This window comes from Vanacampus margaritifer, chromosome 3 (genome assembly GCF_051991255.1).
Source record: "Vanacampus margaritifer isolate UIUO_Vmar chromosome 3, RoL_Vmar_1.0, whole genome shotgun sequence".
NCBI classification, from domain to species: Eukaryota; Metazoa; Chordata; class Actinopteri; order Syngnathiformes; family Syngnathidae; genus Vanacampus; species Vanacampus margaritifer.
In genome coordinates, this window is record NC_135434.1 from 2,387,501 (window position 1) to 2,404,436 (window position 16,936).

The 16,936-nt window shown below is 43.7% G+C and overlaps 2 protein-coding genes across 2 annotated transcripts in view; one reads left to right on the plus strand and one right to left on the minus strand.

Moving 5' to 3' along the window:
• Positions 1-12,586, minus strand: part of snx2 (sorting nexin 2) — a 16,877-nt gene extending 4,291 nt beyond the window's left edge. The window contains exons 1-11 of the mRNA XM_077560618.1: positions 12,335-12,586; positions 11,228-11,303; positions 9,450-9,610; positions 9,309-9,375; positions 9,019-9,210; positions 8,246-8,324; positions 7,001-7,076; positions 4,566-4,679; positions 4,361-4,454; positions 3,992-4,197; positions 2,724-2,867 (exon numbers count right to left, since the gene is read on the minus strand). Coding sequence (XP_077416744.1) covers positions 2,724-2,867; positions 3,992-4,197; positions 4,361-4,454; positions 4,566-4,679; positions 7,001-7,076; positions 8,246-8,324; positions 9,019-9,210; positions 9,309-9,375; positions 9,450-9,610; positions 11,228-11,303; positions 12,335-12,574 — 1,449 coding nt within the window. The 5' untranslated portion in view covers positions 12,575-12,586. The remainder of the gene's footprint in view (positions 1-2,723; positions 2,868-3,991; positions 4,198-4,360; positions 4,455-4,565; positions 4,680-7,000; positions 7,077-8,245; positions 8,325-9,018; positions 9,211-9,308; positions 9,376-9,449; positions 9,611-11,227; positions 11,304-12,334) is intronic.
• On the plus strand, positions 12,550-15,704 carry rnf214 (ring finger protein 214). Its single transcript, XM_077560669.1, has 6 exons — positions 12,550-12,854; positions 13,266-13,513; positions 13,782-13,915; positions 14,346-14,574; positions 14,739-14,936; positions 15,023-15,704. The coding sequence occupies exons 1-6, from the start codon at positions 12,794-12,796 to the stop codon at positions 15,581-15,583; spliced, it is 1,431 nt and encodes a 476-aa protein (XP_077416795.1). The 5' UTR covers positions 12,550-12,793; the 3' UTR covers positions 15,584-15,704.
• Positions 15,705-16,936: the final 1,232 nt, after the last annotated feature.

The following is a 16,936-nucleotide window of genomic DNA, read 5'->3' on the forward strand; positions in this document are numbered from 1 at the left end:
ATTTAAAAGCATGACTGATGACAGAAAACGACAAGTAGGATAAAAATGTGATGAAAGAATATGAAAATGTGATTTTACAATAATATAAAAATAAGGCAAATATGATGGAGATGACAAATTTAGATAAATATGCAATAAATACTAAAACGGGAGTTTAAAATGATAAAAATGAGACAGAAATATGAAACTGATAACATAAAAATAAATAATTGTAACTCTGAAAACATAAAAATGATGACATTTTGATTAAAATATGAAAAAACGCTAACCAGATATAAATGATAAAAATGTGACTTAAAACATGCGAGATGAGACCAAAAAATATATGATGCAAATGTGACAAGAAAATGATGAAAAAGAGAAAAAACTATGCTAAAAATAAGAGCACCATGTGGGCGGAGCTTAGAGTCCTACCTCTTCAATTTCCTGGTGAAGCGAGGCATGATGGGGGAAAAAAATTCAAGCAAAAAAAATAAAACAAAAAAATCATTATCAGTGCCTCAGAAATTGCTGAAAGTAAAAATAATGAATAATGTTTTCATTCATTGGGTCACAATGAGGTCAGTTGCAAATTCTATCTATGAAATTGCTTTTCCCCCATTTTTTTATTTATTTAAAGAAAGAGTAGCAGATGTCATTTTCATGCATGGCCCCCAGGGGGCGTTGTGGCTGCATACGCAAACTTAAAAATATGAATATTACCACATCGTTAGCCTAATAACATAATTGCCAAAGTCATTTTGATCTTATTGTAAAATAGCAATGTACTTGATCCTCTTTTTTTCTTGATGTCTGCGTCAGAGGCAAAAGTTGAAAAAAAAAAATGACTCGGGCAATTGTGTTATGTTAACGATAAATTAAAAGTGTTTAAAAAATAATACATTTGTTCACTTTGTTTTTTCCCCCCCAGTAATAATCTAAAAATACATTTGAAATGGTCTCATTCTTCTTCTTCTTTTTACTTTGTCATGTTAGTTTTCACATAACAAGGTGGACAATTAGCCCATCACAATTCATGACATTTTTTTTTTTCTACGAGAGGAAACGAACGTGTGCGTGTGCGCGTTCTGTTGCAGTTGCACGAGGCGTGCACATGCGTAGTAAATAAAGGCTTGTTGTAACTCTACTGACAAACGTTGACTTTTGACAGCAACACCATCAAAAGCCCCCCGCAACACCCCCCCCCCCAAACCCCCCACGGCTCCTCCACTAACAGCGGACCCCCGACAGTGCGTGTGCTTTCTGACAGACGGCTCGCAGGCTGAATTTGTGGGCTGACGGGCTAATAAAAGTATTTTTTCTTCTTCTTCGCTTGGGTAAAATTCCTCAGCCGCAAAAGCAAAAACTTTTCACTTGAGTGAGTAGCAAAGGTGCGTTTGTTTTATTTTCCACTGGACGTGCCGGGCGGACGGGTCTGGGAGGGGCGGGGCTCGGGCTCGCGCTCCCGCTACGTTGTTGTGGTTTTTAAACACACAGACAACGAAGTCAGCAATAATTTCACGGCATTACGTGGTTTTGCCTCTTTGATGTTGCTCGTGCTCCACCTTTGATTCAACATGCTCCAACAGGATGACGGGCGAGTTTATCCTCTTTGATATGAACTGTTCCAACAATGTGACACGATTGTGCGCCTCCGATCTCACTCACATCGCCAGCGTTACACCTCTTTGCTGCCTGATGTTAATGCGATAACAGTGTTACCTCTTGGATGTTCAAACCTCTTTGATCTTATCAAACAAGGTTGAGAGCTAGTGCTACCTTTTTGACGCAACATGTTCTAACAATGAAAAGCCAGTGTTACCTCATTGATGTTGTGTCTCGCCCCTTTTGATGTTAAATGTTTTAACAATGTGATACACTAGCGTTACCTCATTGATGTGACTAGTCTCACCTCTTCAATGCAACATGTTCTAAAAGTGGCAAACGATAGCCTCCCATTTGTGACACTCGTGTTACCTCTTTGATGTAACAGGTTCTAACAGTACAAGTTAACTTAGCCTCTTTGATATAAAAAGTAGCAATGTGATAAGCTAAGCATCTCGCCCCTTTCATGTGACATGTTCTGTGGCACTAGTGTCACCTCTTTGATTTTAAATGTTTTAACAATGTGATTGTATGTGACTGGCGTTACCTCATTGATGCGACTTGCCTCACCTCTTTAATGTGCCACGTTCCACCCCAGTGTCTGTCATAAGCTAGCGTCACCATCGTAACACCAGTATTGCCTCTTTGATGTAACATGTCCTTAACAATACAAGTTAGATTGGCCTCTTTGATGTAAAACGCACCAATGTGATAAGCTAGCGTTACCTCTTTGACGTCACGTGTCCACGTGATCAGCGCGACCTCTTTGATGTTACATCTCCTAACAACGATGCTACGGGCTAATGCTTCCTCTTTGGTGTAACACGTTTTAATAATGTGATAAGCTAGTGTTACTACCTCTTTGATGCCAGATGTTTTTCCCAGCGCTAGTGTTGCCTTTTGGATGTTGCTAATGCCACCTCTTTGATGTTACAATGTGATGAGCTTGTGTTACCAGTGTCATTTTTAAAAACAGACTTAGACTTATACGACGATTAACAATGCAATAAGTGAGTATAAATACCTTTTACATCACGTGCTGAGTTAAATGTTACCTCTGATGTCACGCATTAACAATACGACACATTTGTGTTGCCTCTTTGATGCCATGTGCTACTTTTTTTTTTTTTTTTTTTTACCTCTTTGATGTCTTCTTTGGCCTGCTGCAATTTGTCGGGCTTGTTTGAAAACTGCAGTTTGACTTCAGCCTCTCGTTTCTTCTGCAGGAGAAGTTGAGTGTCCTGCCACTTCTGCCAGGTCTTCACGCGCTGCTCAAACACGCCCTGCACACGTCACACGGTCACACGGTCAGACATGTAGCATACTTGGCATGCAGCGAACCGCCTGCTACGGCGCGCCTCATCGTTCCCGCATTAAAGCAACCATCGTGTTTCAATGGTTTTGACAAGTCGGAATTTTGAGCTGTCAGTGTAGTACTACATTGTGCCACAAGGTGCCGGGCAAGCAGCGAGCTCTACTGGAAAAGACGTGGGGGGGGGGGGGGGGGATTACGGACCCATAGAGCAGTAAGAAGTTCATATTTTGTCCAGAATGAATTTGATAACTTCATTATTTTTCATGTAGAATTAATACCTTTAAAAACAAATTGTTCCACCTGCTGTCGACTGAAGATGACATCACCTGTGCTAACGACCAATCATGGCTCAGTTTGTTGACCAAACCCAGAAAACAGGTGAGCCATGATTGGTTGTTACCGACTTCCTCAGCACAGGTGATGTCATCTTCAGTCGACAGCAAGTGGAACATTTAGTTATCAAATTCCTCCTGGACCAAATATGAACTTTTTTACTGCCAAAATGGCTCAACGAGTCAAGTATCCTTTTCACATCAAGACGCGGACGCGTGTACAGTACAGGGAGAGACCGATTATCAGCCGGGCCGATTACCTTTATTATATACTTTATTTAAAGGATCTTTGTGCAGGTGGTCACGTTTTTTTTACTCACGACTGCCACCTCTGGCCCAAAGCGTAACTGCAGCATCTGTGTCAGGCTCGTTCATGGTGCGCGTGCGAGTACGTGCACCATGAGGTAAGAAAAACTCCGTCCTCGCCCCCCCCAAAGAAACTGTGGAGGGTGCAGGGTCCGCACTCTACTATAAAGGGAAGGAAGATAAAAGCTGATAGGTGCCGTCAGAGTAAAACAGTCAGGGCTCTTCGTACTCATCTGGGCATTGGTGGCGCATGCGTAATGTAAAAAAAAAAAGAAAAAAAAAAGCTTTAACATGACCCTTTTAAATGGCACAATGCACCTTTAAATTTCCACTTTATAAAAAAAACACTGGAAACTTATTACACTTATTTTTTTTTAAATAAAAATAAATAAAAAAATGCTGAAATTAAGAAATGATGTTAAAATTTGGGGAAACTCGAGGGACTTATTCCCACCTTGACGGCGGCGAGGAGGCGCACGTAGTCGCCGAGGAGCTCGGCCAGCAAGTAGAAGTCGGCGTCGGCCTGCTGCTGGTACTGCTGCTCCAGCTTCTCCTCCACCTCGGCCAGCTGAGACAAAGCTCGCGACAGCGCCGTGTGGTCCTCGCTGTTGCCCAACATGGCCGCCGACTTGGCGAACTGCGCCGTGTTCTGGGACAACTCTGCCCGTGGACACACGCACACAATGAGCTGACTACAAGACATGCTGCACTATTCATGATGTCATTGATGTAAACGCACGCACACACATCCAGTTCCATTCACAAAAACACACGTTTACACACTCGACCTGCTCACGCATCCACATTTACGCTACTTACGTACCTTTCCTGTGGCACACGAGCGACTCGACGCTGGCGTGAAGTTTCCTCAGTTGTACGTCGAGATTGTCAAAATGTTGTTGTTTCTCCTCGAACCACTGACACACACAAACACACACATGAAGCCGTCCATCACGGTAACAAGATTACACCCCCCACCCCTCGCACCCGACCACCCCCCCCCCCCCCCCCCCCCGTGGGCAACTCACGGCATCCGACTCGTTCATCTTGATGGTCATCTTGTTGACGGCGTCGGCCGCCTTGTTGACCATCCTGAGGAGGCCGGCGCTGCTCAGAGCCTGCGTGTTGACGGCCCGCGGCAACTGCAACACGCACACATGCGCACAAAAGTCAGAAAAAGACCCCTTTTGCGCTGCGTTTGCCGTGAAAGGTACCAGGGGTGTTGACGAGGGAATAATAGCGAGAAGCCAAGGCAGATGTAATGATGAGGGATCCGTGGTGCAACAGATCGCAAAAATCACGTCACATTTGGGTCAAAAGTAACCCAATTGTGGCTCAACCCAACCAACTTTCTGTGTTGTTTTATACAAAACGACGCCATATTTTCACCCAAATAAAGGATCTGACCAATAATGATGTGTTGTTTTATGCCGAAAGACCCATTTCTTGACTCAAACTTGGCTCATATCGACCCAAGTAGTGGATCGGTCCATTTTTGACCCAACTGTTTTTAGAGTGTTCATTTATTTTGTTAAGCGCTTTTATCATTAAATTAAAAAAATCTATTCAAAATGTCCAATAGTCATGTAGGATTTAGGAACAACTTTTTAGTGCAATAAGAGGCAGAAACATTCTTATTTTTTGATGGTTCAGGTGTAAAATAACAAGACATTAATTAATGGTGAAGGATTATTTTTAAGATTTGTAATCTTTTGCGTGTTCAAATAATTCCAAGATGAGATTCTGGTGAAGAGGGTCCTTGCAAGGTTGATTTATTACAGAGATCTCTGGTCACACAATTGCATACCACCTAAGCAGTGCCATCCAATGTGTGTGTGCTATTTTGCCCACACAGCCTCTTTATTCAAAACATGAGGACACGCCTCTGTCATCTGCCGTGAGGTACAGAATGAGTTTGCATTTTCCCAGTAAACTAGATCGCCCTTGAACTTTTAAAAACCGGATTTCTGACAAACAGCAACTAGACTTCTTAGATAAACATAGAAACATATTAACTTTCTCATGTCTGGGAAAACAGTAGCAAGAATGTTAAAAGCATTACTCATCAGGTTATATTAGGTCAACATAATTACACCTTCATCAACACATCGATAATGAAATCGAAAACAGGTAAAATGTAAAATAAAACAAAAAATGTTAACAATGTCAACCATGGCTTTAAATTGTCTTCCTATAATCTAAACAGCTAAATTTGAGATTTTGAGTTGAATGATTTCCTTATTTAATGGGCAAAAGACAAAGTTTTCTTTATCTTTTTTTTCTTCTGGGCCAGGGTGGATTTTTAAGGTATCGGGTTCTCACGGAGGGTACCAGCCTCCGATACTTGAGGCAAAAAACAGCAACAACAATAATCTGGCATGGATTACGTCACAGCAAATTCTGAAGGCGCGGGTGTATAAATTCCATCTCTACCTCGGGACGTATTTTATATATGCAGAGGTGGCAAATCCCGGTGCAGAAAGTAAAAACCCTGCCACAGTTTGGCTTTAGCCCCTGATGCAGGTAAACAAGCACCATGGGAGCTAGCTAGGGAGCTAGCTAGCTAGCACCTGGGGCTCAAGACAAACTTTGGCAGGTTTTTTTACTTCCTGGACCTGGATTTGCCACCTCTGTATATGTGCCACACCAGATGCTGGTGTCATCTAATTATCCAACTGCAAGATATCATGTGTGTGTGAAATCAATATCCCGTCTTGGCTGAGTTCTGTGTTAAAGGCACGAGCGGATAAATACCGTCTCTTCTGTTGTGACTCCGTGGGGATGTTTGTGTGTGTGCGTGTGTGTGTGTGGTGAGCTAGAAGCATACAACTGACGCCAAGCTAACGTGGTGGCGTGACGGCGCCCCCCAATGGAAGAAGCTGGCGTCGTGTTTGATGACACAAAATGACTTGTGACGTTTGTTTCTCCCCGTTTAATTAGCCGCCGCCGTCTCGCGCTGGACACAATCGCTTTGTCGCCATCTCGCCCTCCCCCTCTTTAATTCCCGTCATTCCGCGCAAACCACCCTCAAAGCGATTGGAACGTCGTCCGCATTCCAGATTAAATCCGAGCGCCGGCGTGAGAGCTCATTTTTCTTCATTTCGGAAAAGTTTACTTTCGCACGTGGTGGGTCGCACCCCAACCCCCCTCAAAGCCATTTAAGCGGAGGCGTGGTCTCGGGGGTCCTTGTTGATCCTTGTTGAGGCTAAATGAAGGGAGGCGGGGTGGGGGGGGTGGGGTGTTAGGGACCACGGGGCGCTTTTCATTTATAGCCCCCCTCCTGGTTGTGTATCATTAAGTGGGCCGGACGGGACGCCGCGCTCACTCAAGCGTCCCACAATTCATCTGTTAAGTCGCTGACAGACTGCCATTTATTTCGTAGGCCACGCCCCCACGCACGCCAGCCTGCCCCCAGAGGGTACCGCAGGGTGTGGGGGTGCGAGATGTTTGTTTGTTTGTTTACCTCGGGACTCTCCAGGAATTGCACGAGGTCGGGATCCTTGAGCAGGACGGGATGCTGCGCCGTGCGCATCAGGTACCTGCGCCACGACATCAAGAGAGGTTGTTCAGGGCATGTGACGCCATCAGAAGACGCGGCGGGAAGAGCGTGACGTCGGATGAGGAAATGTGACATCGAAGAGGCAACACAAACTCGTCAGGTGAAGAATGTGAACTCAAAGAGATAAGGCTAAGACGAGAGGTGAACACAAATTCGAAAATGTGAAATCAAAGAGGCAACAATTGCTCATCAAAATAGGGATGGACCGACAAATTATTTAAATTTTCATGGATGCCTCTGACCCTGGGAACTCTCCGCACCTTCTGTCTTTGTTTGAAATTAAAACTAGATTACATTTTTAACTCTTTGACTGCCAGACGTTTTCAGAAAAGGGATGCCGTGGGTGCCAGCCGATTTAAGCATTTTGACTGATCTTTCAAGGTCCACAGAAAATTATGTGTTTGGACTATGGAAACACACATACTACCAAATGAAAGATTGGACTCTCATCTTTCATCAGAAAAAAAAAGTTTGTTTCTACCTTATTCCGTTTTTCAGTAATCAACAATAGAAAATGGTTAGTTTCACCTCTGTTTTGAAACAAACGTCTTTTAACGTCTTTGGCACTCCTCCATAGGATTTTACTAAACGTTATTTAACGGTTTTGGCAGTCAAAGAGTTAATACTTCAGATAAAAAAAAAATTTTTTTTTAAATGTATTTACTGTAGCAAATAATAGGGAGCTATATTACTCTATTTACTTAAGTTTTTATTTCACTTTTGAAGACTGCCTTTGGAAGATTCCTGAACTTTTTATTAGCTTTGATGTCTGTTGACTAAGATTTTTTTTTAAACTCCAATATTTTACGAACCCTAAACGTTGTTCAATAACATATGCTTACAAATTGAAAAAAAAAGAAAAGATTTGGGGTTTGTATTTTTTGCCAATATTTTCCCTTTTTGTGAAAATGAATACCAGCTCTCGGCGTCCTTGACTACTAATAATCGGTATCGGCCCTGAAACCCCCCCCATTATCGGTCTATCTCTACATCAAATACTTGAGAATGTGAAATCAACGGCAACACTCGTTCATCACATTAAAGCGGCACGAAGAAACTTTCAGTTTATGTTGATTATGGCGCCGCCCAATGGACAAAAGCGGTAATGCTTCAGGATGTTTCAACATCAAAGAGGTGACATCATCGTACCTCTCCAAGGCCAACCTTCTCTTCTCCACAAACTCATTTGACGATTGGTCCTCCTTCCCGACCTTCACCTTGGTCATTCCTACACGCAAATGTATCATATCGTCACCCTCTTAAAAATGAAGTCATTTTTTTCCTTTTTTGCCTAAATCAACTCAATTTTTTGTGTTTCCTGAAAAACTGAAAAAAAGGACTAACCCTAACCCCTATTTTAACTCATTCACTCGCAGCCATTTTCACTGAAGCAAGCCCCTTCGCTCCAGTCTGTTTTACTGGATTTTGACTGATATTGCAAGGCCCACACAATATTGTGTTCTATTGCTATAAAAACATGGACGCTACCAAAAGAAAGATTAGAGTCTCTTTCTATCTGTTTACGTTTTGAAGCAATTAGCATTAGAATATAGCTAGGTTTTCTCATTATTCACAAACCTGTTGAAAACGGTGTGGAAAAGAGCTTTTTGCAACATGGCCCTGGATGATCTCTTATACTCTGCTGCCACCTACTGACTGTTTTTTTGTAATGTTAAAAAAAAACAATGTTTTAAGATACCTCTTCAGGTCAAAGGCTGCATCAAAGTCTTCTGTATGCTCTAGCATAATAATAATTTTTAAAAAAAACCTTTTGTTTTTTTTAACGTATAAATCTGTTTTTGGGACCATGGCAATATTTAAAATAGAACCTGTTCATACGTTTTTGGGAGCAAATGAGTTAAGAAGACATCAGTATATGTTAACTGCGAAGAACCTGCGTTTGTGCTGCCATAGCAACGTACCCACGATGCTCTTCTCGGGCGCGGGGGGCACGATGTAGCCCACGTGCATGTATTTGGACGCCAGCTTCCCGTGAAGGCCCAGGAAGTCGCTGAAGCGGCGCTTGACCGAGAACTCGGTGAGCCTGAACAACGCCGCCGCCGACGACACTTTGGTGGTGACCTTGTAGGCCATGTACGCGTTCATGCCGTCGCCTGGGAACAGCAAAAATGTGGTCACGCGATGACGAGAAATGACGGCTATGCGGATCGCGGCTTGAGTTGAGGACGATGAGTGAAGAGGAAGGACTCACCGACTTTTTCAGGGTCCGACACAGAGATGAGAACGTCCAACGTGTCGCCGGACTCTTCTTCTTCTAGCTGAACAAAAGCAAAACGCAACATACAACAACGGTACAGTACATGTGTCCGCTTGTTTGTTTGCGGACGCTTACCTCATCGAAGGAAGTGTGTGTAAACATGTCGTCATGGGCGTGTCCTAAGCGTGGCGTGATGATGGAGCTGGGCGGCGTGATGGGGGTGATGGCGGGCGAGGGGCCGTCCGACAACAGCACGTCTCTCTCCGGACTGTCCAGCGACACTTCCTCTGTGGCTTCTATGGCACGCACACACAGAAGACAAAATGGAGGCTGGCTCGTTCCAGAGACGACGGCTGTGTTGGGAATCATTTCTTCAGCCATTTTGTAGTGCTGTTTGAATGTGGTAAGCAGGCGCCCTCTTGTGGTAGAGGAAAGTATCACTGAATGAAATGCTAAAATTGTGCATGATACAGTGAAGTATACAAGTATATTTAACTTTTATAGTAAATCTATTTGCATTTCATCTTCTAGCGTTGTCATTCATTTATTTCCGTACAATTTTTATGAAACTTAGGCACTGCAATGCCCTCACATGTGGACAAGGACAGCCACATTTGCCGATGCACTTAAAGCCATTAATTGAATGGCAAATACAAAATGAGTACATTTGCAAAAGCAACTGCACCTACTGGCCACGCCTATTCTTTCATTTTGATTTCAACACACAAATACTACAGGACATAGGGCTACTCGATTATGGGGAAAATAATAATCACGATTATTTTTGACAATAATTGAAATCACGATTATTCAAACAATTATTAATTTTTTGGTACAAAACAAGAAAAAGTTTAAGCATTTACAAATATTAAGACTAATTAAAAAAAAATACAAACACTAATTATGTAAGTTCCATTTGGACCAAAAATAATTTATAACAATATATATTTATTTATTTATGTTGGCAAAAACTTGAAGTTGGAGTGCAGCATGTGCACTGGGCAGTAGGAAGATCATTTATTTCTTTGGTATAAAACAAGAAAATGTTTAAACGTAAAAAAATAATTAAAAACATTAAGGCAAATTCAATTCTTTGAAACACTATAATTAACTAATTTTATTAACTCATTCACTGCCATTGACGACTATAGACGTCAAAAATTCATGTGAACTATGAAAACCTAGAATTTTTAACATTTTACATTTAGAACAGATATAAAATGATCTTGCGATTGATTACGATTAAATGCCCCTTATTTGAATATTTTTTTTTAAATTAGGGCCATCAGGCGATTCAAATTTTTAATTGTAATTAATCACGACTTCACTAGTTAACTAACGATTAATCACAAATTTTATTTCTGTTCTAAATTTGCAATGTTTTTCCCCCCCTAGGTTTTCATACTCTTGTTAGCAAAAGTGGATTTTTTTTAAACTAAAAGAAATAGTGAAAATGATTTTTTTACGTCTGTAGCTGTCAATGGCAGTGAATGAGTTAAATTAGTTATTTTAAAATTTAAACAACTCAAAAATTTGCATTAATACTCCTTTTTAAACAATTATGCTGGTTTTGCAATTGTGGAGTGTAATAATTAAAATTGTAACTAAATTTCGATGAATTGTACAGCCCTTAACAGTAACATACATTCTCATTTACTTTGTCTTATTTTTGGTTAGAATATTTGTATGCAATAGAGTGATATTTTTTTTTTATATCATTAAAAACCAGCAACAAAAAAATATCAGTATATATATATATATATATATATATTTTTTAATAATTTTAAATTATTAAATAATTAAATGTAATAATATTAATTTGATATACAAATAAATAGTTACAGGCTTGGTCACGGAATTATTACAACTGACAAGTCCGGCATGTTTTATGACGTCATGGAGTGAGCGCTTACCTGCAAACAGGTCGTCTGCGTCATGATCAAAGACCTGCTTGGGGCCGTTGGCCCTCCCGCTGCTTTGGTCACCTTCCTGCAGTGGGACAAACAGCCACTTCTGTGATTGCGCTGCATCTCTTCTCGTCAAACTCACTGATGGCCAGCATGTTGTGGCACAACACTCGAGGTGTGCAACTCTTTATTCAAACCTTCATGAACGCCGCACAAACCCATTAAAAGAACAATGGTGTAAACATTTGTGATGTAGTCAGTGAAGGCTCCCTACAATAACAACACATTTCAACGGAATGTGTTGCTTGACCATTCAAGAGAAGAAAATGACAACCAGGAGCTTCCTTACTCCTGATTCAGCACAAACACACAAAACAGGAAGACAAACGTGTGCAGGAAAGAATTTCAACTGCTGACTGGACAAAAAAGTGAAACAAAGGAGTGAACTGTCAATCCAAACTAGTGTTTCGCAATCTTTATTGACCAAAGAAAAATGTTACAAAAAGTAACAGTAAGAGGTTAGTGGTGTATACCTTTTGTCATCTAGTGGAAGAACATTTTAATTTTTCTACCCATCAATATACGTTGCTGGCATTGATAAACATTGAGATACAGTATTATTTGTACCACTCAAGCGAAATTGGATTTCTCATGAGACACCTGATGACCTCTGAACTTTGGCAGGACAGTCAGTCAAATTGATCCAACCCGCCAAACCAACAAAAAAAAAAGAGCAAAAAATCTGTGTAAAAGATAACAAAACACACCCAAGTAGCCACAGGTAATTCCCGTGTTTCCCTAATGTCAATGAACGTCCCATTCTCACCTGCGTGACTGTCACCTGACGCGCGGCCACCGACATGCGAGCGCACCTAATCGGTCCTGTTTGCTCGCGTCAAAACAGGACATCCTCGGCGGCTTCCGTAGACACATTAAAGTCACGTTACATTATTTATTATTAAACCGTTTTTTGAACAGCTTTTTGTTGACAAATAATCGTATTCTACCAAACGAGCAAATTGAGTATTGTTTTTAAAGGTCCCCCTCCTCCGTCCGCGTGCTAGCTTGACAACACAGCCAAGCCAAGCCCAGCCCTCCCCAATCCCGACTCACCTCGCGAGGGCCGACCGCCAGCTCCTGGAACAGGTCCTCAGCGTTCTCCACCTCCTGGAAGTCACTGTAGTTCGGCGCAGGGTCCCTGGCTGTGGCCGCCATTGCCTGCGTACGTGGTTCCCGAGGGGGGGTTTGCTTTGAGCTAACGTAGAACTCACGTTGACGGCTACGGCTACAGCCAGGAGCTAACCTCCGCGGCGGAGTAACTGACAAGCGGGAGGGGCGGGGCGGAGGAGTCATGTGGGGTGCACAGTGTGGTCATGTGACAGGAAGTGACTTGGCTAGTCGGGAAGAGCATACGTTTTTAATGAGACTTCATTGACAAACTTATCTAACTTTCTATTTTTTTTTTTTAAAGAACTAATCAGTCCATGTTGATATAGTTAATTATCAGCGTGAGGAAAACGGTTCTATCCGGTCCAGGAAAGCAAAAGATTGTTTTGGTTTCGCACTGTTAGCATGAATGCTAACATGGAAACAGTGAAGAAGCTGGTGTCATTCGAGAATGAAACCATGGCAGGTAACGTGCGCACAGTTTTCATGTAAATATGTCTCTTGTAAAAAATAATAATAAACTGACTAAAATTTAAAACGCATTAAGGGCATAGTAATTTTTTGCACGGAAACGTATTGCTGCCACACTAGAGGGAAAAATTAAGTTTCACTGAACAAAACAAAGCAATTTCTTCCGGTTCAGGTCACTGGCGTAGTCTTATGTAGGTATGTTATTATTACAATATTGTTGACAGCGTTCTTATCTAGCTACTAACTTTGATTTATAAGACACAACAAAGACTGAACCGGGAATCAAACTTATGTTTTAACATAATAACTTATCACAATAAGCACACACGATCAGGGGTGCAAACCTGCAAGGCAGTCTCCAGACTGGTCATGAATGACTAAATGCAAACACACTCTCTCACAACAGACATCATCGGCCATGAGAAGTCTGTGCAGACAGATGTCATGGCGTCAGATGCCATCACCACGACCGACGCCGGCGTTAACATGGAAGCAGACTGGGAGGAGCAGCTGGTTACCATGTTGGAGTGTGGCATCGCACTAGCGGAGGAGCACAATAACCTGGTCAAGCAGCGGCAACGCGAGGATGCCGAGCGACAAAAGAAGACAGCCGAGATGCAAAAGAAGAAGGCCGATACCATCCGTCAGCATCAGGTCAACGGCTAACATGCTAATATAAACCAAGCGCTGGCAGTCACCAGTTAAAATGCTAATGCTACCTCCAGCGCTGGGATCCAAATCCATGCAGACTTAATGCGAACATGCCGTAAAATGAGTGTCGCTAATTCAATGCTACATGCAATTGTACGAACACAGAGCTATACAAGATAAATGCTATATACGAGTCACTGGCTATGTGCTATCAGTAGCAAAATACTGGGAGTCATAACATGCTAAAACAAGCAAGTCTTTGTTGGCGCAGGTTCAGCTGGACAAGCTGGACACGCTGCGAGTGAAGCTGCAGCTTAACAACTCCAAAAGCACGCGCAAGAACTTTCTGTCCAAGAAAATGGAAGTCTGTGCCGAGAAAAGCCGTGCAGAGGACGACAGAAACAGGTACGTGCTCAGCTTATGGGAGTAGATGCCATGGACTTTCGACTTCCGGGTTTCACACATCAGCGTAGTTTCCGGCCACTGATCCGGCCGGGTTCCAACACCCCCCCCCCCCCCCAAACGCGCGCTTCCGCCCACACGTCGCAAACAGGAAACGGAAACAAAGGTGATGTGTGAAAACCAGGAAGTCGGAAGTCCCGCCTCCTACGTGGCATATACCCCATACAAGCTCCTTGCTTCTGAATGCTAACAAAAGATTGTGTGTCACTGTTAAATGATAACACCTACTAAACAAGGAGTCACTAGTTAAGGGCTAAATGCTAACATAATCTTAATACTGAGAACCGCTGGGTTAACAAGACGCTGGCTAAATAGCTGCTAGCCGCTAGAATGACAGCCGTTTGCCACAGTGATGAGCCTTTGCTGCCCACAGGCTGACCAAGGAGCTGCAGGAGAGTGCCGATAAGCTAACTGAGCTAGCGCGTGAGCAGGATGAGGACCAGCGAACCAGCCAGAAGGAGATGGACACTCTGAAGGAAGAGATGGACAGAGTAAGGCAGGAGGCCAAAGATGCCGAGATCCTCGCCTTGCAAGACCAGTTGAGTGCCGTGGAGGCGCAGCGAGACGTCGCCATGGAGCGCATAAAGGCCTGGCTCAAAGAGGTACTGGGAGACCATCATGGGCTAAATGCTAACATGGGCAAGATACTGGCTGGCATTGGCCACATGCTACATGTCACCATGCGCTTAACACTGGGAGTCAGTGGCTAAATGCTACATGCTAACATACATTTAACACTACTAGACAGCTGCTACATCCGTTCCAGGTGTCCGAGTATGTGTTGTCACTGCGGCCCGCCCATCACCAGGAGAAGGCTAGCTGGGCGGTCAAGGAGGCGGCGGTGCGGAGGAACCAGGCAGAGCTGGAGAAGCGATTCGAGGAGGTCCTTGCACAGTTGCATCAAGGACACGAGTTGGAGTCCCTGCCACGCATCAACGTGCCCGCACTGCCATACATACCCACGGTAGCACCACGCACACCTCACCGACTGCAGCCAATCGAGATGATACTCTACATTAACGCCTTTGATGGGGGGTTTTTCTCCTCCAGGCCGAGCTGAAGTTCAAACAGATGATGAAATCACTAAATCCTATGCCGCCACCCCAGCAAGCGCCCCTGTACCGCATGCCTCCATCCCCACAGCGCTACTACGCTCCGCCCCCAATGTACCCGCAGCGCCACCCGCCGCCCCACGCCAGATCGACCCCGCCTCTCAGCCACTCACCGACGCCACCCGCCTACCCGGTCGCTCCGTCACCACCGGCCGCCGCCTCTTCCGGCCCCCTGGACAAGGTCTTGGACAAGCTGGGGGTGCGCTTCCCACAATGCACCAGGGCGCAGCTGACGCATCTGCTGCAGCAGGTGAAAAGCGCCCGCGGAACCCTGGCGGGCATGTCGGTGGAGCAGGTTGCCGATCAGGTGGGCCTGGTACTGGCACGGGGCGACGCGCACAGGCCGCCACCGGCTAAACTGTGCCTGATGTGCCAGATGGCTGTGGACCTCGAAAGCCGGCACCCGTTCTCCTGTGCTCACGCCATCCACAGGGACTGCATCCGCGTATGGATCCAGTCCAGTGGCAACAACTCGTGCCCCTTCTGTCCCACTAGGTGAGCACGCTAATGCTAGGTGGCATAGCATCTAAATATTACATGGCAGAAGATGAATTTTATTTGTATTTTTTTTGCTGTATTTTGGTTATTAAAGTTGAAAATTAAAACTTTTAAGCTAACAATGTCTTTGTGGTGGTTTCATAGCTAAGCTAGCATTACTTTATGCTATTATGTGTTTCCCAAAGTTGAGCTTTTACTACCATTTAGCTTGCATGGTGCCCAAATGCGGAGCTTATGTTAGCATTTAGCTAGCACGGGTAGCTCTTACATCATCAGGCTCTATCTGACTGGAAAATAAATGCAAAATTTCCATTTGTTTTCATGTTTTACAAATTTGAAGATTATGGTGATCTCGGTTTTTTTTGTCTCTCAAAACATCCATCGCAGACGCCAATGTGTGACACGAGGCGCCAACATTTATCGAGCTATTGAATTGATCTGAAGTGGCCAGGGACTCTCACTTAAACCAACGTTACATTTATATTATTAGCTTTTAGCTTGTGTGGCTGACAAATGTTTTTCTTATGGTAGTATCTATTATCTACCCTATGTCATTACAAGTGTTAAACTTGTGTTAGCATTTAGCTCGTGGCTCACGAATATTTAGCTTATGTTAACATTTAGCAGGGAAACCAGTGTTTTATGTTAACACCAATATGGCCCAGTTTTAACTTATCTTAGCATTTAGCCACAGACTATTATGTAGCCAATGTTAACATGTTTGATTTGTATTGGTAAACATTAGCACCATACGCTAACATGGACATAAAAAAAACAGATATATTTTTTTAAATGTAGCCCTTCTGACGTTTTCCACTAGCTTAACGTTGTCTGAGTTGAGGGGGTTGATGTGGCAAGAATGAGTGTATCTTAGCGTAGTTTAGCGGCGTCCTTCGGGAGCGGCGAACAAACACGCTAACAAGGTGTTCTCATGCTCGCCATCAACCGCAATCGACCGCGTGACGCAACACCCCACAGACCCCATCCCCAACGGCTGCCGCCCGGCAACAGATGCGCATTAGGATGCCGCCCCCTGCTGGTATCCGGCAGCCATTTTGCGTTTCGTTAACGACTTTTTCTTGAAAGGTTGTTTTGATTAGCATCCATCATGGCCGAGGTTACATCAATTAATGCTGTTGACGGCGGCGGCGGCGGAGGGGGCAACCACCCCCACGCCCCCACCCCCGCTCAGTCCCCCCCCCCGCCTTCTGGCATTAAAGTCCTGTCATCCCAGCTTGGCCCCCCAGCGCAGAGCTGTCAATTAAATGTGATTGACTGGCTAACAGCAGCACATAAATACAAAAAAACAACTGACGGGAAAATCTATATATACCCCCCCCACCCCACCCTCCTG